Here is a 24,094-nt window from a genome sequence, read left to right as displayed (position 1 = left end):
ACACACACACACACACACACACACACACACACACACATCTATGTGTGGTCCAGATCTATTCAGTAATTTTAAAAGAGTAAACAAAAAAATTTTTTTTCCTTTTGTTTAAACAAACCTCATCATGCAGCAGAAAGAGGAAAATTCTTCACTCCACTTGTATTTAAATAAATATTTTAACAGAAAGATTTTATCTGATTACATTATTCAGCTTTTCCCGCTCTCTGTAAGCATCACTGAGTTGGTTCTGCATGTTCTGCATTGCTTCTTTCAGTGACATCACCAGGTCTTCCTGCTTAGAGTTCTTGGCATCTAGTTGAGCGGCGGTCTCCATAGACTCCCGGAGTTTCTCCTCAGATTTAGCCAGGGAGTCCTGAAATACAACAATTATCGGTTACTAGCTTAAATTTCTTCGACACAAATATGCTTTAAAAATATTCGTGAGATTAGGGAACCAAAATGTTCCCAAAATCAGTAAACACACAGCAGACAGTAAATAATAGCAGTTGTAGTGTCATGAGAGAAAAGTTTACCTTCAGTAACTCAAGATTAGCTGTAAGAGACTTCATCTCCTCATTCTCTGCCTGGAGGATTCTGTAAGTCTCGCGCTCTCGCTCTCGCTCCTAAAACATATTTAAATAAAAAAAAAAATTTTCTTATAGACGTTGTGACTTGTAGTGAAACACTTATTAACACTGTCCATGATCTAACAATAAAAACTCTGATTAAAAATAAAATTTCAATAAGAATAAAGTTTATTCTGAAAATAGGTTTGCGTTTACACTAGAGTAGAATTTACAAAGCGGAAATACAAAAATATAGTACAGGTAATCCCTGACTTACAAACAAGTTCCACTCTGGGAGCACATTTGTGAGTCGGATTTGTTCTAAAGTTTAACAAAGTGAGTCTTAACCAAGGTCGCATGAGGGGCAGAACGGCGTATAAACTGCAAAGGCATCAGTTTAGCGTGCACTCTCAGGTTAAAGTGCACAAGGGCGAACGCACCGAGAGGATATTCGTTTTTTTTTAGTTTCAATTTCAAGAGCCCCGTATGTTCTCGCGTAGACGGCGAAGCTCTGTTAATTTTGTGTTTTCAGTTTTTTTTATTTCCTTTTAATTTTTTTAATTAAGAATCCCACGCGATCTCCAAACTGGAAGGTCTTCCCGTGCATAAGCACTCTCACCACTCCTATTTCATTGAACCCCCTCTAAAGCCCTGCTCTTATCTCCATACCGCACCACACATAACAGCATGTAAGCTTATTTTAACATGCCTAACGAGTCAGCTGACCTTGTGTATATTCAACCAGGCAAGAGGGACAATGCTACATGGTGTTTATATGCTTAAACGGATGCCATTTTGTCTCAGAGCTGTTTTTCGCTGTATTAGACTGTGAACTCTGTTTCATTAAAGAGGTCCTATTATGCTTTTTCAAATTTTCTTTTATGCAGTGTGTCATGTAGCTGTATGTGAACAAACTATCTGCACTATCTGTGACGCTGACAGTGCATGATAAATGGAGTTTTTGTCTATTAAAAAAAAGAATCGGCTCACATTCGCCTAAATGAGTCGTTAGCAAATCTATTTTTACTCTGTTACGAATCCACGTCACTCCGTAACATGTTTGCATAATGTCTGCCCACGTTCTACGTCGCGAACAACTTGCCCGCCATCTTACAATTACAAATCGCCACCTCGCGAGTTTTAAGTGCCCTTTCCCTGACCTGCCTTCAAAGGAACAGCCGGGAAAGAGCGAGGAAGGGGAGTGGTAGTAATGGTGGAACAGCGCTGGAGTTATTTGTTTGGACGAGAGAAGGAGAGATTGTTGTGGATTATTTTCTGTTTTTTAACTGGATTATCTTTGACTGGACATATTCTCTGGACTTCTCACCCTCCGTCATCGGCCTCTCGGACTTCATTAACCCCGGTGAGACCGAACTATACTCGGATAACACGCATACAATAAACACGGACTTCGGACATTTTCCACTCACTCGCACACATACACATAACGTTTATTATATATAGTTTGTAAATATTGTTTATATATTTGTTTGGTTGTGGTGCACCTTTTTTTATTTACTTTATTTAGTTTTGTATAATACAAGTTTGCTTTATCTAATAGTTTTTTTTTGTCCTTTTTGCTCACCGGCCTTTTAACGCAACACCGACACAAAGATAAAAGACCTCTCGATTTTAGTAGCCATACTTACTGTAATATAAAATTAGCTGGGCGTTACGCGGTAAAACCGACGCCATCTTTTCTATGTATTGACGGGTCTCCAGAGCCGGCGTTGAGTTATGGTCATGGGCGTTTCGTTTTCCGACACACGCTGTAGCGCTAGACCAGTCATAAATCACCGCGCCATCTGACCAATCACAGTAGTGAGGGCTCACGGAAAGGCGGGGTTTAGACAGACTGAATCTTCCAACTGCTTTACACGAGTCGTTTACAAATCATTTAGAAATGGGGTAAAATGAAATCTATTTTTACAGAAAACAAGTGTTTTTTTTACCTTGCCTACACGTAAACCTGTTTTAAGAGACTCATAAGCAATATTAGCAACCTTAAAATGGCATAATTGGACCTCTTTAAGGATTTTCTGAAATAAGAAATATTTACTATCAGCTTTACAGGACAGCCTTTCTATCATTGTGCTCCTGGACAGATTCATTGAAACTGCTGAGGCTAACTAACTTCTCCCACATGCACACACATACAATATACTGAACTCTGGACATTTTATACATTCACTTACACACTGAAAATATTGTATATAATTATAAATATTGGTATCTGGTGCACTGCAGAGTCTGTTTTTTGTACAATACATGTGGGCTAATTCTGTGATTTGTTCACATCTACAAATGTTGACCGAAATATCTGGTCAGTTCATGTCTGCGAGAATTCGTAACTTGAAAGCTCATAAATTGCAATAAATATCAGAACTTTAGTGGCAGCAGCAGTGTGATTCTGAATAAGAAGTATAAAATGATAAGGTGCAAGACAGGTTGTAATTCTAAACCAGAATAATGTCCAACATGCAGCTGATGTAAGGTAATTAAATAGCAATATATGAGAGATGCCAGTACTGGTATATTAACAGTAAGGGTTTCGTTCTGCTTACGTTTATTAGCTCGCCATACTGTCTGTAAGTCTCACTGAACTCGTTCCCGATCTCCTCCATCGCTTCTCTCAGTGTCTCCACCTGGTCTGTCAGGTCAGACTTCTCAGTCTCCAGCTGAGTGATGTTCTCCACAGCCTTCTGATGTTTCTCCTTCAATTCAGCCAATGAGACCTGAAATACAACAATTAATGCTTATTGGCTTTATTTACTTCTACATACACACATTCACATACTTTATAAAAACTGACTGACCCCATGAGATTAAACTTAAATGTACAAGGAAAAAAAAAACAAATGTGTCCTAAAGGTAACACAGACACACACTGGCACATGCAAACAAACACACCTGCTCGATTTTTAATACTTATTGTTTATATATGCAAATGAAAAAATACCATTATATTTTTCTCAAAATATTTGAAGTCATCCTTCGTCTGGTTGAGCTCAGACTGGAGGATGCTGTGAGACTCCCGCTCTCGCTCACACTCCTAAAACAAACACACATGGTTAAGAAATTCATCTCTCATGATTCATCTTCATATTTGCTATGATCAAATTCTTGAAATAATAGCTTTTACTTTGACCATATGAACTGTTTAATGCATGATTTTTGTTCTGCTTACATTTGTTAGGTTATCAGCTTTTTTCTGGCTCTTGCAGAGCTCATCCTGCAGTGACACAACCTGGTCCATCAGGTGAGACTTCTCAGTCTCCAGGTGAGTGATGTTCTCCACAGCCTTCTGATGCTTCACCTGCAATTCATCTATGAAGACCTGAAATACAACGATTGGCTCATTTGCTTTATTTACTTCTACACACACATTAATATACTTTTAAAAAACTGTCTCATTAATCTAAAATGTTAGTCTAAAATGAATTGGGGGGAAAAAAGCCAAAATGTTCCCAAAATGTGAGTAAACAAGAAACACATACACACACATACATACCTTCAGTGACTCTTCTTTTTGAGTCAGCATCTTCATCATGTTGTTCTTCTCCTGGAGGATGCTCTGCGCCTCACGCTCTCGCTCCTAAAACATAAAATTTTTATTTGTCAAACATACCTACCATCACGTATACTTGGTGTGTGGGACAGGGAATTGTACACCATAGCGCATTAGTATAGTTACAGTATAGCGCATAGTAATTTAACTCCGGAACCTGGAAGTTGAGCAGACTGATATTCTAAAGTTATGAGATTTACGGGACTGTCCACCACCTCCATTGTTTATTCTTCTCACTTTTTATCTACATGGAACCGATAAGAATTTTAAACTACTTTCAACCCTGTTAATTACACTAACGGCTATTCGCTAACTCGTGAGGCACATGAAGCAGAGATTCAAAGTCAAATGTTACGTGTTTTTATGTGCAAAAGGTTAAAAAGACTACAGCCATTATGACTAAATAGGAAGTAAAGCTTACCAATAGTAACTCTTCACAAAGTTTTAACTTTTCCTTCGTCTGGTTGAACTCGCACTCAAGCATGCTGTGAGCCTCCTGCTCTGACTTACACTCCTAAAACACACACACACACACACACACACACACACACACACACACACACACACACACACACACACACACACATCTATCTGTGAGCCAGATCTATTCAGTAACTTAAAAAAAACCTCATAAAATAAATTTCCTTTTGTTTAAATGAACCAGATCATGCAGCAGGAACATGAACATTCCTCACATCAGTCTACTTGTATTTACATAAATAGTTTTACAGAAATGTTTGGTCTGCTCACGTTATTCAGCTTGTCATGCTCTCTGTAAGCCTCACTGAGTTGGTTCTGCATGTGCTCAATAGCCTCTCTCTGTGACATCACCAGTTGTGTAAGATCAGAGTTCTCAGCATCCAGTTGAGTGATGGTCTCCATAGACTTCTGGAGTTTCTGCCCTGATTTAGCCAGGGAGTCCTGAAATACAACAATTATGGCTTATTAGCTTTATTTACTTTTACACAGATACGTAACTGACTGAATCCTTTTAATCCCGAATATAAATTGATGTCCCCCAAATCAGTAAACAATAGCGGCTGTAGTGTCAGGGAAGTAAGAGAAGAAAATTTACCTTCAGTAACTCTTGATTAGCTGTAAGAGTCTTCATATCCTTGTTCTCTGCCTGGAGGATTCTGTGAGCCTCACCTTCTCGCTCCCGCTCCTAAAACACATCCAAATTTATTAACATGACCTTCATTCTGGATCGGTTGTAGCCCGGGTAAACAACAACAACCACCACTGGTGCTGTTGACCTACAGGTTGCTGGTGGGAATTGGGCTACTGTTGGTCGCAAAAGGAGAGGAGGAAGGCGTGTTCGAGGAGGAAGGCAGAGAGAGGAGAAGAAAGGCAAAAGTTTAGGAGTGACAGTTTGCTTAGGAGCAGGTTTCAAGTTGTTTTACCTTGGTGTAGAAAAGAAAACTAAATAAGTAGGCATTATCCTTATAGAGGAGTTTATAAGGAATGTTCTGGAAGTGAAATAAAGAGTATCAGATAGGGTGATGAGTCTGAAGTTGGAAATTGAAGGTGCGGTGTTTAATGTTGTTAGTGGTTATGGCCCACAGGTAGGATGCGAGTTGGAAGAGAAGGAGAACTTTTGGAGTGAGTTAGATGAAGTGATGGAGAGCATCCCTAGAGGTGAGAAAGTGGTGATTGGTGAAATTTTAATGGACATGTTGGGGAAGGGAACAGAGGTGATGAAAATGTAATGGGCAGGTTTGGTTTCAGGACAGGAATGCAGAAGGATAGATGGTGCTGCACTTTGCAAAGAGTGGTGGTGGAATAAAGAAGTCCAGGAGTGTACACAAAGAAAGAGTTTAATTAAGAACAAGTGGGACACTGAGAGGAATGAAGACAGTAGACAGGAGTACAGGGAGATGGCCTCCGAGTGGCGCAGTGGTAAAGCACCCGCCCTATCATCTGGGGAGTGCTGGTTTGATCCCCGGGTGATGCTGTTACCTCTTACAGCTGGAGGCCTAGAGAGAGCTGATTGGTCGAGCTCTCTCAGAGGGGAGGGATGAGAGGTACTTTGTGCTCCCACATTACTCACAGCTCTACAGCCAATCAGGGGCGTCTGTGAGCTTGCGCATGCGGAAGGAGCGGCTAACGCTTTCCTCCGAGTGTGTTCCATCAGTTCGAAAAGATGCGGTCGGCTGGCGTCAGGCGGTTCGGAGGAAACGCGTGATAGTCTTCGGGCCTCCCGGCTGAATGGTAGTGGTAGCCTTAATGTGGAAGCCCCCTAGTGACGGGGAGGAATTGGCCACGACTAAATTAGGGGAGAAAATCGGGAAGAAATCCCCCCCAAAAAATAAAAAGGAGTACAGGGAGATGTAGCGTAAGGTAAAGGTGGCAAAGGCCAAATAAAGAGTAATGTAGAGTTATGTGCTAGATTGGACAGTAAGGAGGGAGAGGTGGATCTGTACAGGTTGGCGAGGCAGAGGGATAGAGATGGGAAGGATGTGCAGCAGGTTACAGTGATTAAAGTGTTAAGAAAGAGTGAAAAGTAGAAGAGGCGACCATTGACCGTTATGGAGAGACAGTGGCACTGAGGAAAAGACAGGAGGCAGAGCTGGAGGTGGCAAAACTAAAGATGTTGAGGTTCTTTTTGGGAGTGAAGAGGGTGGATAGTGGGCGCTGGGAACTGCCAGACAGAAGGTCTAGAGGAAGACCAAAGAGGAGATGTATGCATACTGTATAGTGAGAGAGAAGATAAAGTAAGATAGTGTGAGAGAGCGGAGGATGCAGAAGATAGGGTTAGACGGAGGCAGATGATTCGTTGTGACGACCCCTGAAAGGAAATGGCCAAAAAACAAGATGATACTGTAGATGTGAGGCAGTACTGACATATTAACAAGTATGGTTTTGTTTTGCCTACTTTCATTAGCTCGCCATACTGTCTGTAAGTCTCATTGAGCTTGTTCCCGATCTCCTCCATCGCTTCTCTCAGTGTCTCCACCTGGTCTGTCAGGTCAGACTTCTCAGTCTCCAGCTGAGTGATGTTCTCCACAGCCTTCTGATGTTTCTCCTCCAATTCATCTATGGAGACCTAAAATACAACAATTAAGGCTTACTGGCTGTTTTTTTTTAAACTGGCTCAATACTCGTGAGAATAGTATAAAATAAATTTGAGAAAAAAGGCCAAAAAGTTCCCAAAATGTGAAAAAGCAAGAAGCACTCAAAGACACATACATACACAGTTAACAATAACAGTCTTAATGTTATGAGAAAAAAATGTACCTTCAGTAAGTCTTTGTTGTCTGTCAGCGTCTTTATCATGTCCTTCTCTGCCTGGAGGACGATCCTGAGAGTCTCACGCTCTTGCTCTTGTTCCTAAAAACGCATTTAAATTAATCAAACATAAAACCATACACAGTACAACATGCAGTGGAATGCTTATTACGCCAATCTGTGACCTAAAAAGAAATTATTACACTAAAAATATTTACAATAAATAAAATATATACAACTGAAAATAAAATTTTAACTGAAGTGGAAGAAAAAATACAGCAACATAGTACAAGAAACATCAGACAGCTGGTGGCTGCAGTGTGTTTATGATCACAGAATATAAAACGCAAAAATGTAGCAGAAGTGCAATTAAATATAACATAAAATGCAGTTGTTTTCTTGCAAATCTAAAACAGAAAAAGAAAAAATAGCATTCTAAAACAGCAAGAAAAAGTATGTGAACCTTTCGGGATTTCATGTTTTTTTTCTGTGATTTTATCATAAAATGTGATCTGATCTTCATTTAAATCTAGAGTATTGACAAATATAATGTGCCTAAAATAATAACACGTCATGTCTTTAGTGAGAACAACCATAAAACCTCATAGTCCTAGTGGGTAAAGTATGTGAATCCTAACTGGAGTCATGTGTTAGCATACCTGGAGTCCTGTTAAAAAATGAGTTTGGATGTGTGGAGTAAATCCGTGGAGCTAATTTGACTGAAAGAAACCCCTTAAACTTTTTGAATTTGAAATTAACCAGTCTATAGTTAGGCAAACAATCTACAAATGGAGACACTTTGCAGCTAGTCTACCAAGAAGGGGGTGCCCAGTCAAAATCACCCCAAAAGCACAACGGAGACTCATCAGTGAGGTAAAGAAACAACCCCGAGAGACAGCCAAAGATTTGAAGGCATCATTGGAACTGGCTAACATCTGTGTTCATGAGTCTAGAAGGCAGAACACCACAAAGTCGCTGCTTACTAAAAAGAACATTGCTGCACGCCTAAAGATTGCAAATGTGAAAAATACAGCAACATAGTACAATAGGCATGTTGACATTCCACGGCAGTATTGGCAAAATGCTTTTTCTGGACTGATGAAACTAAGATTGAACTATTTGGAAGGAACACACAGCACATGGCTCTGTATATCATCATGAAAACATCATAGCAACCATAACATATGGTGGAGGAAATGTCATAATTTGTGCCTTCCTTGCTGCATCAGGGCCTGGGGAGTTTGCAGTCATTAAGGGAAAGATGAATTCCCAAGCATATCAAAAAATTATTCAGGATAATTTGGGAATGTCTGCACGTCAGCTGAAACTCTGTAGAAATTCATTGATGCAACTGGACAATTAATCCGAAACTTAATTACTTTTTCCACTACCATTTTTAATGTTGAATGGGTGTGTTAAATAAAGACATGAAAGATCAGAATTTGTTTGTGTTATTATTTTAGGCACATTATACTTGTCAATGCCTTTGAGATCAGATCGCATTTTATTACAAATTAATGCGGAAACCCATGAAATTCCAAAAAGCTCACATACTTTTTCTTGCCACTGTATTAAGAGACATGAGGCAGTACTGGTATGTGAACAGGAAGGGTTTTGTTCTGCTTACTTTCATTCGCTTGCCATACTGTATGTAAGCATTACTGAGCTCATTCCCGATCTCCTCCATCGCTTCTCTCAGTGTCTCCACCTGGTCTGTCAGGTCAGACTTCTCAGTCTCCAGCTGCGCGATGGTCTCCACAGCCTTCTGATGTTTCTCCTCTAATTCAGCCAGGGAGACCTGAAATACGACATTAAAGAGCAAGTTTGAGATATAAGTCTGTGTTTCTGGGTCAAGGACCCAAATGGCATATGGGGAAAAGCCTTATTAAAAAAATTTGGGGTTGGACTTTAGAGAGCAAAAGCACTTTCCCGAATGCAACAGAGAGAAAAGTGGATTGTCTGGATGACTGAGGTCCTTCACTACCTTCTCATCCCTGGTCTAGCATCCCTTACTGTAGACAGACTGCAATTCGAAGAGCTCAGTGCAGGTGATGGAATCAGCTAACTGAACCACCCATGGGTGACCAGTCCTCATGTGCTTCTTGATGAATTCCACAGTCACCTGCTGTGCCTTGCTGACATTCAAAAGAAGGTTGTTATCCTGGCACCAGTTCTCCAGATGTTAAGTCTCCTCTGGGTGAGCCTTCTTCTCATTATCAGAGATCAGGCTGATTACAACATTGTCATCAGCAAACCTGATGATGGAGGTAAAGTTGGAAATTCTGACACAGTCCTGAGTGTACACTGAAAAAACCAGTGTACTCAGGACAAAACTGAGGTCAGGGAGGGTAAGACATGTCTGCCCACCTGGACTGTTTGTGGTCTGCGAGTCAGAATGCTGATACACTGACACAAGGAAGTCCCAGATCCTCCACCTTGGTGGTTATTCTGGAGGTATTGTGGTGTTAAATATTGAACTGTAGTTGACAACCAAGATTTTCACCTAGGTTTAGATAGTATGCGACCTTTAATGAAATCAGAGTATCAGGTAAGGATAAGGTTATGAGGTCTCTGAAGCCTTTTAAAGTACTTCAGTTGGAGTTTGTTGACTGTGACAGGTAGAGGTTGAGTCTCAGTGAAACCGATGCTAGCAGATCAGAGCAGGTTGTACTGTATGCACCTAACAGGAGATGGACTGTAGATCTGCTGTCGTCCTGGTGTTCACTTTTCTAAAATCTTTCCTCGGGCCATTCTCAAAAAGGAAGAAAAACATTTTTATTTCTGCCACTCTGTGCGCATGCTGCCATTAGCATTGATAGTGCTGTAAACAGTCCTAACAGTATTAGTTGTCGCCCTAAAGTTTCTATAAAGTGTTCAGCCTGTCTGCCATTTATTTTACTGGAGGTTGGGGTTTTATGGTTAATAATTGTTCTCAGTCCCTGCTATAGGGCCCTGCTAGAGTCAATATGTTGGAAATGTGACTCTAATTTATGTGGTGAAGCTAATTTAACAAAGCCTTCAAATTCAAATTTAAATTTTATTTGTCACATACACAGTCATACACAGTACGAAATGTAGTACGAGACTGCCAGTGACCCTAAAAGAGAATTAAAGTTTACAAATAAGAAATAAATACGATAGAAAATTAAATAGAAAAATTAAATTAAACTAGAAAAAATAGAACTAAAAATAAAAATAGAAATATGATGTGCATAAAAATAGAAATATACTGTACAAATTGAAATATACTGTACTGGGTGTGCAAATATGCATAGAACAAAGTGTCTTTGTGCAGAGGTTATTAAAGTGTCTTTGTGCACTGGGCCAGGATGTAAACGTAAACATGTAGTGCAGATATGACGGAAGGTGAGCGTGTAATTGTCCATAGTGTCCATGGATGTAAAAAGATTGATTGATTTGATCAATTGTTGAGCCTTGTAGTTGTTCATGTTCATAGTGGTGAGCACATCATTATATCCACCAGCGGCTTCTTGTTTGGAAACTATCCCATGAGTTTTTTTTTTTTTTGAAAGGCATTATCCACCAAGTTACTCGATAAATAGCAAAACTACTTCTATAAACACGTTAATATCAATATAATATTAAGTTTAAGTATACTTTTAAGTTTAAAGTATATATAAATATAATCAGTGACAGTAAAGTAGTTGGTATTCTTGGTATACTACTTAGCAGCTTCAAATTTCAGCAATTCTTTTACAGAAATATGACCATATTTGCCTAATCTTGCCTCTCCTGACTTGCTTGGTCTGACTGGGGACGGGGATGCACACACACTGCCAGCTGATGTCTGTTAAACACGGTGCAAGCCTCTGCTTTTCAGTTTATCCTGTGTGTCCTCAAATGTTTCATTAGGTTTGACGTGTTTTAGTCTTTACACACAGTTGACAATTGAAAGACATTTGTTGCATGTCACAGCATTGGAATCATTTGTTGGAAAATACAGCTTTGGTTTAGCTAGCTAACGCTACCTGATGCCATCAGAGCAAGTACTGTATTCATACAGATGTTCTCATTTTCTGAGTTGTGATTTTAAGTTGGAATGGATTGTGAAAACAATATGGAAACTTTTAGAGACAAAGATTTAAATGGACTCCTTAGACATTTAGGCGGACCAGAAGGATGGCACCAAATTCTGCATTCTGATTCATGTCAGCAGCGGGTTTTGGTACCCAACACTAATGGCCTTCGATCCTTTGGACAACAACCTCCCCACGCCATCAGTACTGTACCATAGAGTAGTAGAGATTTAAAGTTGAATGTTTAATGTTCCTATATGCGAAAGGTAAAAGAGACAACAGCAGTCATGGCTTGAGAAGAAAAGCTTACCATTAGTAACTCTTCACAATGTTTTAACTTCTCCATCTTCTCGTTGAGCTCAGACTGCAGGATACTTCGAGCCTCCTGTTCTCGCTCACACTCCTAAAATATATGCATGGTTTAAAACAAAATTCACTTCTTATGCCTAATGTTCACATTTGCAGTGGGGGAGGGGGGGGGATTTTTAGCTTGGCTATATTGTGCAGTATAAACATGAAAAGTATGCAGGGGAATATTTCTGTTCACCTTTTCTAGTCCTTCACGCACCACATATGCATCAGAAAGTAGGTTCCACATGAGTTCCTCTCTTTTTTCCAGTTTCTCCACCTCATACAACAGGTTTGACTTCATCTCATCCATGTCTGCCTGGAGGAGCCTGTGAAACTCCCGCTTTCGCTCACACTCCTAAAACATATGCATAGGGTAAAAAAAAAAAGCAGAATGTTTATGTTTCCAATGAGGCAGAAGTTTTATTGTTTGATTTGTTTATATTAATATTAAAATGTCATCCTCTCCAGTGGTGTAGTGTACATATACCCCTCATTTACCACATTATTATTTATTGTAATCATGCCACTTCTGCACTTCTGGTTAGATGCTAACGTTTGAACATGTACTTTAAACAATGATAACATTAAATTTACCCTAATCTAATTTAATTAATTTTAATCTAATCTAATTACTAAACTGTGGATCTCCTAAAATCTTTTCTTAGGTCATGCTCAAAGAGACACTCTCAGTGTGCATGCAGCTATTAGCACTGATGCTGTAAGCATCCCTAGCAATGTTAGATGTAGCCTTGAATCTTGTTTAAAGCATTTAACCCATCTGCCAGAGATGTGTCTACATTCATTTTTCTGGAGGTCGGGGTTTTATGGTTCATAATTGTTCTGCGTAGGTTCTGCCATAGGCTCCAAGAGCCAGTATGTTGGAAATGTGACTCTACTTTCCTCATGTATTGATGCTAGTTGCTCAAAGCTCTGTACTTGTCCATGTTCCCAGCGATGAGTACAACATTACACATTACCAGGTGCTTCTGATTGGAAAACATTCTGATGTTTTTTTAGATGGGACTGTCCATTAGTTACTAGATAAATCGCATAAACCACTTCAGAAGAGCTTTCATGTCATTAGAGCTGTGTCTGAACATGGCCCAGTCTGCATCACCACAAGATTCTCTTGTCTATCCTTGCAAGCTTTGGAATCTTTTATATGGCATGGCAATGTTTTGCCTCCTACATAGAAAATTGTCATATGAAGTGACAAGGAAAGAATCCATTTCTGCTCCATGCAGACTCTCTATCCGGTCTCTCAAAGCCCAGTACTCGGTCCTCTTCTTTTCACAATCTATACTCGATCTCTTCCCAACAGACTCTGACTCTACTTAGTTAGTAATCCAGTGTAAGGATCTGTCTAATGATGAAAAATTCAAAGCATTTTTGTAAGTTATTCTGGATGAAAGTGTCGGCCAAATGCCTAAATGTGAATGTAAATGACTAGACCTACCTAAGTCATAGATATATGGGTTAACTCCCCACCAAACCCCTCAAAAAAAAACTAACCAAAAAAAAACAAAAAAAAACTGCAAAATGCCTAAATCTAAATGTAAATCATCTAGAACATCCTGCAACGAAGTGATTGATTGGTCTGTGCACAGTAGTAACCAGCGATGAGTACAGTGATAACCAGTGATGATCTAACATAGAGAGTACAACAAAGCAGAAGAAATTCCAAGTTGAATGCTTAATGTTTCTATATGCAAAAGGTAAAAAAGACTACAGCAGTCATGGACTCAAACCTTACCATTAGTAACTCTTCACAGTGTTTTAACTTCTGTGACTTCTCACTGAGCTCAGACTGCAGAATGCTTCGCGCCTCCTGTTCTCGCTCACACTCCTAAAATAAAGGCATGGTTTAAAAACGAAAATTCACCCATTATCTTTAATGTTCACATTTGCAGTAAGCAGTAATTTGAACGTATGATTTTTGGCTTGGCTATATCGTGCAGTATAAACATGAAAAGTATGCAGGGGAATATTTCTGTTCACCTTTTCTAGTCCTTCACGCACCACATACGCATCAGAAAGTAGGTTCCACATGAGTTCCTCTCTTTTTTCCAGTTTCTCCAACTCATTCATCAGGTTTGACTTCATCTCATCCATGTCTGCCTGCAGGTGGCTGTGAAACTCCCTCTCTCGCTCACACTCCTAAAACACACAGATCGAGCTAAATAATTAAAGAAATGCTTAATGCTGTTTTTTTGCTCATCTGATAAAAAGACAACACAGTAAGGTGTCATGTCATGATGCTTTTTCATTCGGTTCTACACTCAAACATCTGCCAGAGAAGCTGGCAATAAGTTTTAACTGGTTTATCTCGGTTTGAACTGGTTTAACTGGATTATCTTGGTATGAAAGACACCCGAAAAAACTTTGCACAAGGTGCAAATGGAATTTTTCCATCACAGTAATTGAGAATAATAAAGTGCATTATTGTGGACTTTTGTAGAACCAAGTGACTTACCTGTCAGATGAATACACAGAATGTCACTATCTAGATTTGATATGTCACTAGGTTGCCCCCTAGTGGCGCACTACTATGGGTGTACTACTTGTGCCTCAAGTTGCTTCACAAGTGTGTTTAGTTAGGACTTTTTTAAAATGAGAACCATTATTTAACCACTTGGTCTCCTGCCTGCCCTCCCTATCCTCCACTGGTGCTGGCACAGCTTTCAGGGACGAGACGGCTCTCCAATTACAGTGGGACGAGCTATAGTTGCATTTTCAGCTGTCCTAAGATCCAAGACACTGAAGTGCTCTACCATATGTACCATGACTCAGTGAACAAGCTGTATGTGGAGTTTCTCATGGCAATCTTACATGAGTTTTCTAGAATTAACAAGTTGTTTCAACACAAAACTGTCAATGCAGAGATGAGGAGGAGACAGGGGAGACGGTGGATGATGCTAGAGTAGTAATGCATTTTACAGGTGATAAACAAGCGTAAGAAACTCATATACTTATGTTAGCTTACATGGTGCTGATATATTTTATTATTTCTGCTCAAAATTGTGGGCCTGCTGCTGCCCTGTTCTTTTCCATCTCTCATCTTTTTTTTGTATGAAATAAATAAATAAGTAAATAAATCTGTCTCGATTTTGAGACTCTTAGCAGTTCCAAAAAAAAAATGCTCTTAACATGTTAACGTTAACACAGTGGTCATAACATGCTATAATAATATTGGCTTCTAAATACAGAAGCTCTAACCACTTTCCTCCAACATAGACTAAACCTGCGTCATTTGTACTAACATTGAAACATGTGTGTTAATCTGTTCCTTTACTTTAATTTCTTCTGCTAAAGATAAGCTATGCAGAAAAAACATACTTAATAAAATTGTCACATGTACCTTACAGCACAGTAAAATGATTTATCTGAATATCCCAATTAGGATCTAGGGGTCAGAGCCAGGATACAGCACGCCTGGAGCAGATAGGGTTAGGGGCCTTACTCAAGGCCTCAACCGTGGCAACCTGGCGGTGCTGGGGTTTGAACCCAACCTTCCGATCAATAACCAATAATCCACAGTCTTAACCATTTAAGCCACCGCTCCCCATAAGTGGCCAAGTCAGAGAAAAACACCAAGGCAACAAATTCAGTTGTTATGTAATTTGACTTCTGGTTTAAGATATAATTTAGACTAAAATGGTTAAGGCAGCAACATAGCTGTGACACTGTAGAAGTAGTTATTTTTTTATGGTCATATACTTTCAGCATAATTTTACAGGAACAAAGATTTGCCTTTGATTAAGAAAATACAGTAAAATGAGGCATTAGTGTAAAGAAACATTCCAGTAAGATTGCTGTAATTATTAACCTGCAGTTCTGTAAATGATACAGTAAATGTAAAGGAGCAGAACAAACTTACCCTGACCTGGTCCCGAGAAACTTCTTTGGGTTGGACCAAAGCCTGGTCACACACTGAGGCAAAATATAAACAAAATATTATGTTTATGCTTTTACATATGCAAAAGGGGAACAATCGGATTTGGTATTTGGAATACACCAAATAAAAAAATAAAAAATAAAACATCAGTTAAAGGACCTTTTTTATTTTTATTATTATTATATAAATATGCATTGGAGGTTGTGTCAAAGGCACCTTACACACTTTTACATTTGCAAATCATCTTTCGGCTGTTCCCTTTCAGGGGTCGCCACAGCGAATCATCTGCCTTCATTTAACCCTATCCTCTGCATCCTCTTCTCTCACACCAACTAACTTCATGTCCTCTCTCACTGCATCCATAAATCTCCTCTTTGGTCTTCCTCTAGACCTCCTGCCTGGCAGTTCCAACCTCAGCATCCTTCTACCGATATATTCACCATCTCTCCTCTGAACATGTCCAAACCACCTCAATCTGGCCTCTCTGACTTTATCTCCAAAACATCTAACATGGGTTGTCCCTCTGATGAACTCATTCTTGATCCTATCTATCCTTGTCACTCCCAAAGAGAACCTCAACATCTTCAGCTCTGCTACCTCCAACTCTGCCTCCTGTCTTTTCTTCAGTGCCACTGTCTCTAAGCTGTAGCGCATCGCTAGTCTCACCACTGTCCTGTACACTTTTCCTTTTTTCCTCCACCCATTCCAACCTGCCTGTACCCGCCTCTTTACTCCCTTTTCACACTCTCCGTTGCTCTGTAACCTTTATTCCTCTGCTTTCCAGAGCGTACCTCCACCTCTCTAGATTTTCCTTCACCTGTTCCCTGCTCTCACTATAAAGCGATATATATATATATATATATATTTATATATATATATCTCACCTAAAGAATTATTAGGAACACCACACTAATATGGTGTTTGACCCCCTTTCGCCTTTAGAACTGCCTTAATTCTCATGGCATTGATTCAACAAGGTGCTGAAAGCATTCTTTAGAAATGTTGGCCCATATTGATAGGATAGCATCTTGCAGTTGATGGAGATTTGTGGAATGCACATCCAGGGCACGAAGCTCCCGTTCCACCACATCCCAAAGATGCTCTATTGGGTTGAGATCTGGTGACTGTGGGGGCCATTTTAGTACAGTGAACTCATTGTCATGTTTAAGAAACCAAATAAAATGATTCGAGCTTTGTGACATGGTGCATTATCCTGCTGGACGTAGCCATCAGAGGATGGGTACATGGTGGTCATAAAGGGATGGACATGGTCAGAAACAATGCTCAGGTAGCCCGTGGCATTTAAATGATGCCCAATTGGCACTAAGGGGCCTAAAGTGTGCCAAGAAATCATCCCCCACACCATTACACCACCACCACCAGCCTGCACAGTGGTAACGAGGCATGATGGATCCATGTTCTCATTCTGTTTACGCCAAATTCTGACTCTACCATTTGAACGTCTCAACAGAAATCGAGACTCATCAGACCAGGCAACATTTTTCCAGTCTTCAACTGCTTAATTTTGGTGAGCTCGTGCAAATTTCAGCCTATTTTTCCTATTTGTAGTGGAGATGAGTGGTACCCGGTGGGGTCTTCTGCTGTTGTAGCCCATCCGCCTCAAGGTTGTGCGTGTTGTGGCTTCACAAATGCTTTGCTGCATACCTCGGTTGTAACGAGTGGTTATTTCCGTCAAAGTTGTTCTTTTATCAGCTTGAATCAGTCGGCCCATTCTCCTCTGACCTCTAGCATCAACAAGGCATTTTCGCCCACAGGACTGCCGCATACTGGATGTTTTCCCTTTTCACACCATCCTTTGTAAACCCTAGAAATGTTTGTGCGTAAAAATCCCAGTAACTGAGCAGATTGTGAAATACTCAGACCGGCCCGTCTGGCACCAACAACCATGCCACGCTCAAAATTGCTTAAATCACCTTTCTTTCTTATTCTGACATTCAGTTTGGAGTTCAGGAGATTGTCTTGACCAGGACCACACCTCAAATGCATTGAAGCAACTGCCATGTGATTGGTTGATTAGATAATTGCATTAATGAGAAGTGAACAGGTGTTCCTAATAATCCTTTAGGTAAGTGTATATATACACTATATATACACACACATTTTTATATTCAATTCAAATCAATTCAATTTTATTTATATAGCGCTTTTAACAATGGTCATTGTCCCAAAGCAGCTTCACAAAAAAAATTAAAGATTTTTTTTTTTTTTTAGAAAAGAAAAGAAAATATTTGGAAGTGTGTATGTGTGAGAAAAATGTGTCTAGATAATAATTAAATGAATGAATGATGAATGAAATGTCTCTGATGAGCAAGCCAAGGGTGACGGCGACAGTGGCAAGGAAAAACTCCCTGAGATGGCAATAGGAAGAAACCTTGAGAGGAACCAGACTCAACAGGGAACCCATCCTCATCTGGGTGATAACCGATAGAAATAACATCCAGTGTGTTGTGCAGGTGAAAGTTCAATATATCAGAAGTTGTGTAGATTCAGTTCAGCAGTAGGTGCAGAGGGCAGATGGGGTCAGATCACTGGAAGCACAGGAGCAGGATGTGTAGCTCGAGCCATCATAAAGCAGAATCTAGCTGGAGCAGGTCCTTCTCAAGATGCCTTAGAAACCTCGCAGGGTTGGCCTTTGTCTACTGAAGCTGGCACAATCTCCAGATGCCTCGGGATGGGTAGAAAAGTACAGAACAGATGGAGAGAATTAGCGTAGTTGCCATTCAGGATAGGTGTACTGGAGTATGAGGTTATGGGATGAGTTACGCGTATGCCAGATTAAAGAGATGCGTCTTGAGCCTACTTTTGAATTGGGAAACCGTGTCTGCTCCCCGAACAGTGTCTGGAAGGCTATTCCAAAGCTTTGGAGCCAAATATGAAAATGCCCTGCCCCCTTTTGTAGATTTTAAAATTCTGGGAATTACCAGAAGTCCGGAGTTTTGTGATCTTAAGGGACGTGGTGGATTATAGCGTATTAAAAGACTGGTTAGGTATGAGGGAGCTAAACCATTTAAAGCCTTGTATGTAAGTAGTACTATTTTGTAATTAATTCTAAATTGAACAGGTAGCCAGTGCAGGGATGATAATACAGGTGTTATATGATCATATTTTCTGGATCTAGTGAGAACCCTGGCGGCTGCATTTTGGACTAACTGTAGCTTGTTTATTGAGGATGCAGGACAACCACCTAGTAATGCATTACAATAGTCCAGTCTGGAGGTCATGAATGCGTGAACTAGCTTTTCTGCATCAGATACGGATAGGATACTCCTAAGTTTGGCAATATTTCTAAGATGGAAAAAGGCTGTTTTTGTGATATTGGAAATATGATTTTCAAAAGAGAAGTTACTGTCTAATATCACGCCCAGGTCTTTTACCGTTGAGCTAGTAGTAACAGTACATCCTTTGAAACGCAGGCTGAATTGTGAAAGCTGTTGTGTGCTGGTTTTTGGGCCGATGAGCAATATCTCTGTATTATCTGAATTTAGTAAAAGAAAGTTATTGGTCATCCAATCTTTTATGTCCTGGACACACTCTGTTAATCTAGACAACTTGGGTATTTCATCTGGTTTTGTTGAGATGTATAATTGGGTATCATCAGCATAACAATGGAAACTAATCCCATGCCTTCTAATGATGTTTCCCAGGGGAAGCATGTAAATTGAGAACAGGAGAGGTCCTAAAACTGACCCTTGTGGGACCCCATATTTCACTGGCATTACATCAGATGGTACTCCATTTAGATCTACAAAATGGTATCGATCAGACAGGTATGATCTAAACCATTTTAATGCCTGCCCCTGAATACCTATATGATTTTGTAGGCGGTCTATGAGAATATTATGATCTATGGTGTCGAATGCAGCACTTAGATCAAGTAAGACTAGTATTGAGATGCAGCCTTGGTCTGAAGCTAAAAACAAGTCGTTTGCAATCTTAACTAGTGCAGTTTCTGTACTATGATGGGGCCTGAAACCTGACTGAAATTCTTCTAGGATGTTGTTTTCCTGCAAGAATGTGCATATTTGAGCTGATACTACTTTTTCTAATATTTTTGATATGAACGGAAGGTTTGAAATAGGTCTATAATTTGTTATTTCATTCGCGTCCAAATTAGATTTTTTAAGAAGCGGCTTAATAACTGCCAGCTTCAAAGGTTTAGGGACGTGACCTAGATATAATGAAGAATTAATAATGTTTAGAAGTGGCTCTCCAACTGTAAGCATCACTTCTTTTAAAAATCTGGTTGGTATTGGGTCTAACAGGCACGTTGTTGATTTAGCTGAGGTGATAAGTTTATACAGCTCTTCCTGTCCTATACCTGTAAAGCACTGAAAATCTAAATGTGAAGCTCTAGGCTGAACTAGATCATGAGATGCTATTAGAGGTTGAACCTCTGTTATTTTCTTCCTTATGCTATCGATTTTTTCATTAAAGAAGTCCATAAAATCTTCACTACTAAAATGTTGTGGAGTACTCTCTGCAGGCATCTTAGGTTTTGTTAGGCAGGCTACTGTACTAAATAAGAACTTGGGATTGTTTTGGTTTCTTACATTGAATATGAAAACGACTCCCTAATTATTTCTCTAATAAGAAATGTAACCGTTATAGTGATTTCACCCAAAGCAGCAGCAGCTCCTACATTCCCGCCTTTATTCTGGCCAGGACCAATATGGCGGCGCCCTTATCGTATCATAGCAACGGGCCATAGCAACACATTTACTCAGGTTAATGTGTATGTGTTTGCTCTTTAACGGTTGTTCTATCCCTACGAGTCGTTGTATATCCATAGTTTAACACAACACGACACGTACAAGTAATGTAACAGAAGAGTGTAAAAGCCGATTAAAAGCCGTTTCCGCGCTGCAGATTAACAGCAGCTCCTCTGCGGGTGAAGCGTCTGGCGCCCTCTTTCGGCGCTTTAGCGAAAAACAGATCACCTGTCACCCAGAACAGCATAATTACTGTATTTTTTTTTTTTTTTTTTTACCTTGAGCATACGACTGATCAAAATAATCTCGTTGTTTGTTTTGTCAGTTTGATTCATTGTCAAATTAAAGCGATTAATTGTCACGCCGTGAGTTAGAGATCGTCTACCTTTGGGCTCCACGGTTGTTTTCGATTCGTCACCTCGTTTAACCTGAAAAGACCCGGCGGCCGCGGCAACAGTTCCGGTGTTGTACAGCAGGGGGTGCAGCGAAGCGTTCGGCACGTTAGCACGAACAACACTCATAAGCTTATCAATTTTATGATCGAAGGTCCAATAAAATCCCCAAATCGCTTCTGCAGCAAAAACAGGTCCTACTCGGTCAAGGTTCGGTCTGAAACCGACTCCTCGTTTCTGTTCTACAATTAACAATGTACTAAAAAGTCAACAATGATGATGTCACAAACACACCTCTGGCGCACACAAACACGTGACACATTTAAAAACATTGTTTCTATCAATATTTATTTCCCCAGGGGTAGCATACGAATCTGCTTTTATATTATTATTTATAGTTTATTATTTATTTATTTATTATTTAGAGTTTATTGTCATAAATTAATTACTGTAAGAATGAAGCAAATCATTGGACTGCGTTTCATTTATTAATTATGTCATGTAAAACATAAATAGATATACTTTATTCATGGATAGATAGATATACATTATTGATCCCGTGAGAGAATTTATTGTGTTACAGCAGCAGCGTGTTACACAAACAGCATGAGGGAGAAAAAATAATAATATAAAAAATTACAAAATGGCAATTAAAATTTAGAAAAACAAATGAAATGTGCAATTTGTCAGTGTATATAAATATTTGTGTAGAAAGTGACAATACGTATTGTCAATATTGTCATCTGTTGCATAGAGGTGATTCATTGTACAGTACAGCGTGACAGGAAATGGTAGGAGTTAAACCTAAACTGTTCTTTGTGACAGCGAAGCTGGACCAGTCTTTTAGAGAATTAACTCTAGTTAAGAGTTTGTTCAGTGTTCTGTTGTCCCTCACTATCTCCAACCTGTCAAGTTTGTGTCCAACTGTGTTCAGTCTTGCGGATGATTTTATTTATCCTTCCTGCATCCCTGGCACTGATGCTGCTCCCCCAGCAGACCACAGCACTATACAGGGCACTCGCCAAAACAGACCAATAAAACATTTTCAGGATCCTGCTGCATACATTGAATGATTTGAGCTTCATCAGGAAATAAAGTCTGTTCAACCCCTTCTTATACACAGCATCAGTGTTGGTCCTCCAGTCCAATCTGCTGTTCAAGTGAACACACAAGTACTTGTAGTTGTCCACAACCCCAACCTCCTTACCCATGATAGTAACAGGTTTAATCATAGTTTTACACTTCCTAAAGTGCACTAAAATCTCCTTGGTTTTTATAATGTTAAGGAGCGGATGGTTTCTGGTGCAACACTCCACGAAGCTGTCTAAAAATCCTCTATACTCTGACTCTTGTCCATCCCTAATATACCCCACCACTGCAGAGTCATCAGAGAAGAGAACATCTGCAGATGGCAGGACTCGTGAAGAAAGAACAGACCCCTGAGGTGCTCCTGTGTTACTGACCACCACATTAGACAGGGAATTTCCCAAACTTACATGCTGTAGCCTCTCTAACAGATAGTCAGTTATCCAGGACACAATGGATGTGCTGACACCCATCCTGAGCAGTTTCTCACTCAGTAAAAATGGTTGTATTGTGTTAAAGGAATTAAAAAGAGAAAAAAAAATGAGTCTCACTGTGTCGTTACATTGGTGGGTCCTTACATAAAAATGAGGCACAAGCGAAAGCTAGACGACAGAAGACCCACCCGACTTAATGTGCAGGCAAGGAGAAAACGGCAGAGGGAAAAAGAAGCAAAACATGATGACATGAAAAGAACTGAGAGAGAAAATCCGTCAATGCAACAACTACAGCAACAAGCTAGATCCAACCCTAAGCTTCTGGAAGCTTGAAAAAATTAAACAATACTGACAGAGAGAAAAAAAAGAGCAGAAAGCTGACATTTTAGCTAATCATAGATAGGGATTTAAAAAAGAGCGATCAGACCAATGTGGTTCTGTCTGATTTTGCAGCAGGGGCGTTTCTAGGATTTTCAGTTAAGGGGGGCTCAGCCCCCATAGATGTTTAACAAATATTTGGCTTGTTCAGAATCAGTACTCAAATGAGTCTTCTCGATCACACACTCTTTTTACCCTATAAACCTTTTTCTATGTACAGGTACAATCAGAAAAATGTAACCATATAACTTTAAACTTACATTGATTAGCAATATAAACAACACACCTATGAGGCTGGACAAGGGAATAAACTGTGTGGGGGCCAATAATGTCAAACATTTATCTGTTAATTCTTTGACAATTAAAGGTTTTTCAAGTCACATGGGAGTAGGTCTCCAAATGAGCAGCAGGTAAGAATAGAACATCTTTTTTTTTTCATGTGACTTGAAAAACCTTCCATCTACAGTTAAATATAAATATTAAAACTTTGATAATCATGTTATCTAGTTTAATTTATTGTTTTAGCTACATAAATAAGACAGTAGGTTCTCTATTCAACCCCTTAAAATTTCATAGCTACTAGGCTATTTATTAAAATTAATTAATATAGACAAACATTGTTTTAATGTAATTACACAAAGCATCTTTTTAATATAATTTTTTTGTTACTATTAATTAAAAAAAGTTACTTTTTTTTAATCAAAGTTCCCTATTTTAAGGCTAATAAATGTATTTTACGATTTGGGACATTATTTAATACATTTATTACAAAAAAATGATTTTTCTATCTCTGTAAATCACACTGCTACTGTATGAAACGAGTTAAAACGAGTGCACTGAATGCTGTCTGTCACTATTTTTAGTAATTTATGTGCATAACTCTATGGTAATGCCATATGCACTGTGCAATGTTTTATATAGACAGTTAGGTTTTCCAATTAAAACAGCAACGGCATGATTGTTTTATAAAGTAGACTATAGGGTCATAAAGAGTGTGTATCCACTAGAGGAAACAGCTGGTGTGATGAGGGTGAACACAGCGAAGATTTAACTGATTAATCTCTCATGACATTTTGTAAACTTTATTTATGAGAAAGGACTGAAGCAGATATAACAATTTAGCGAAAACCACACACCTTGTTATAATCCTCCCTCTGTGATGGGAAGTCTCCCGCCGCTGCTTTCATATCAAATTTAAAGGGGATGATGGGCGATCAGCAATTTGTGTGAAGTTTATAGAGAATTTTTAGGGGGGCTGAGTACAAATGTTTGGGGGGCTATAGCCCCTCTAAAAATGGCCTAGCGACGCCCATGTTTTGCAGGTTCCCAATCTTCCAGAACTCGAGCCAGAGACAGTGCAGGCCTATGTACTCCTCCAGACTGGGTTACTGAGAAACCTGTCACACCATGGATAGGTTTTACTTTATGCTTG

General features: G+C 39.5%; 1 protein-coding gene across 1 annotated transcript in view; it reads right to left on the bottom strand.

Annotated features, from left to right (window-relative positions):
* Positions 1-20,893, bottom strand: part of LOC128542738 (putative leucine-rich repeat-containing protein DDB_G0290503) — a 33,406-nt gene extending 12,513 nt beyond the window's left edge. Inside the window, exons 1-18 of the mRNA XM_053512709.1 lie at positions 20,758-20,893; positions 15,625-15,677; positions 13,746-13,904; positions 13,501-13,593; positions 11,944-12,102; positions 11,707-11,799; positions 8,987-9,157; positions 7,369-7,461; positions 7,007-7,177; positions 5,207-5,296; positions 4,882-5,052; positions 4,553-4,645; positions 4,075-4,158; positions 3,751-3,900; positions 3,551-3,615; positions 3,128-3,311; positions 531-620; positions 200-370 (exon numbers count right to left, since the gene is read on the bottom strand). Of these exons, the coding sequence (XP_053368684.1) occupies positions 200-370; positions 531-620; positions 3,128-3,311; positions 3,551-3,615; positions 3,751-3,900; positions 4,075-4,158; positions 4,553-4,645; positions 4,882-5,052; positions 5,207-5,296; positions 7,007-7,177; positions 7,369-7,461; positions 8,987-9,157; positions 11,707-11,799; positions 11,944-12,102; positions 13,501-13,593; positions 13,746-13,904; positions 15,625-15,677; positions 20,758-20,893 (2,226 nt within the window). The remainder of the gene's footprint in view (positions 1-199; positions 371-530; positions 621-3,127; positions 3,312-3,550; positions 3,616-3,750; positions 3,901-4,074; positions 4,159-4,552; positions 4,646-4,881; positions 5,053-5,206; positions 5,297-7,006; positions 7,178-7,368; positions 7,462-8,986; positions 9,158-11,706; positions 11,800-11,943; positions 12,103-13,500; positions 13,594-13,745; positions 13,905-15,624; positions 15,678-20,757) is intronic.
* Between the last annotated feature and the right edge of the window lie 3,201 nt (positions 20,894-24,094).

The sequence above is a fragment of the Clarias gariepinus genome, chromosome 15 (genome assembly GCF_024256425.1).
Source record: "Clarias gariepinus isolate MV-2021 ecotype Netherlands chromosome 15, CGAR_prim_01v2, whole genome shotgun sequence".
NCBI lineage: Eukaryota > Metazoa > Chordata > Actinopteri > Siluriformes > Clariidae > Clarias > Clarias gariepinus.
This window is presented reverse-complemented; position numbering and strand designations above follow the sequence as displayed.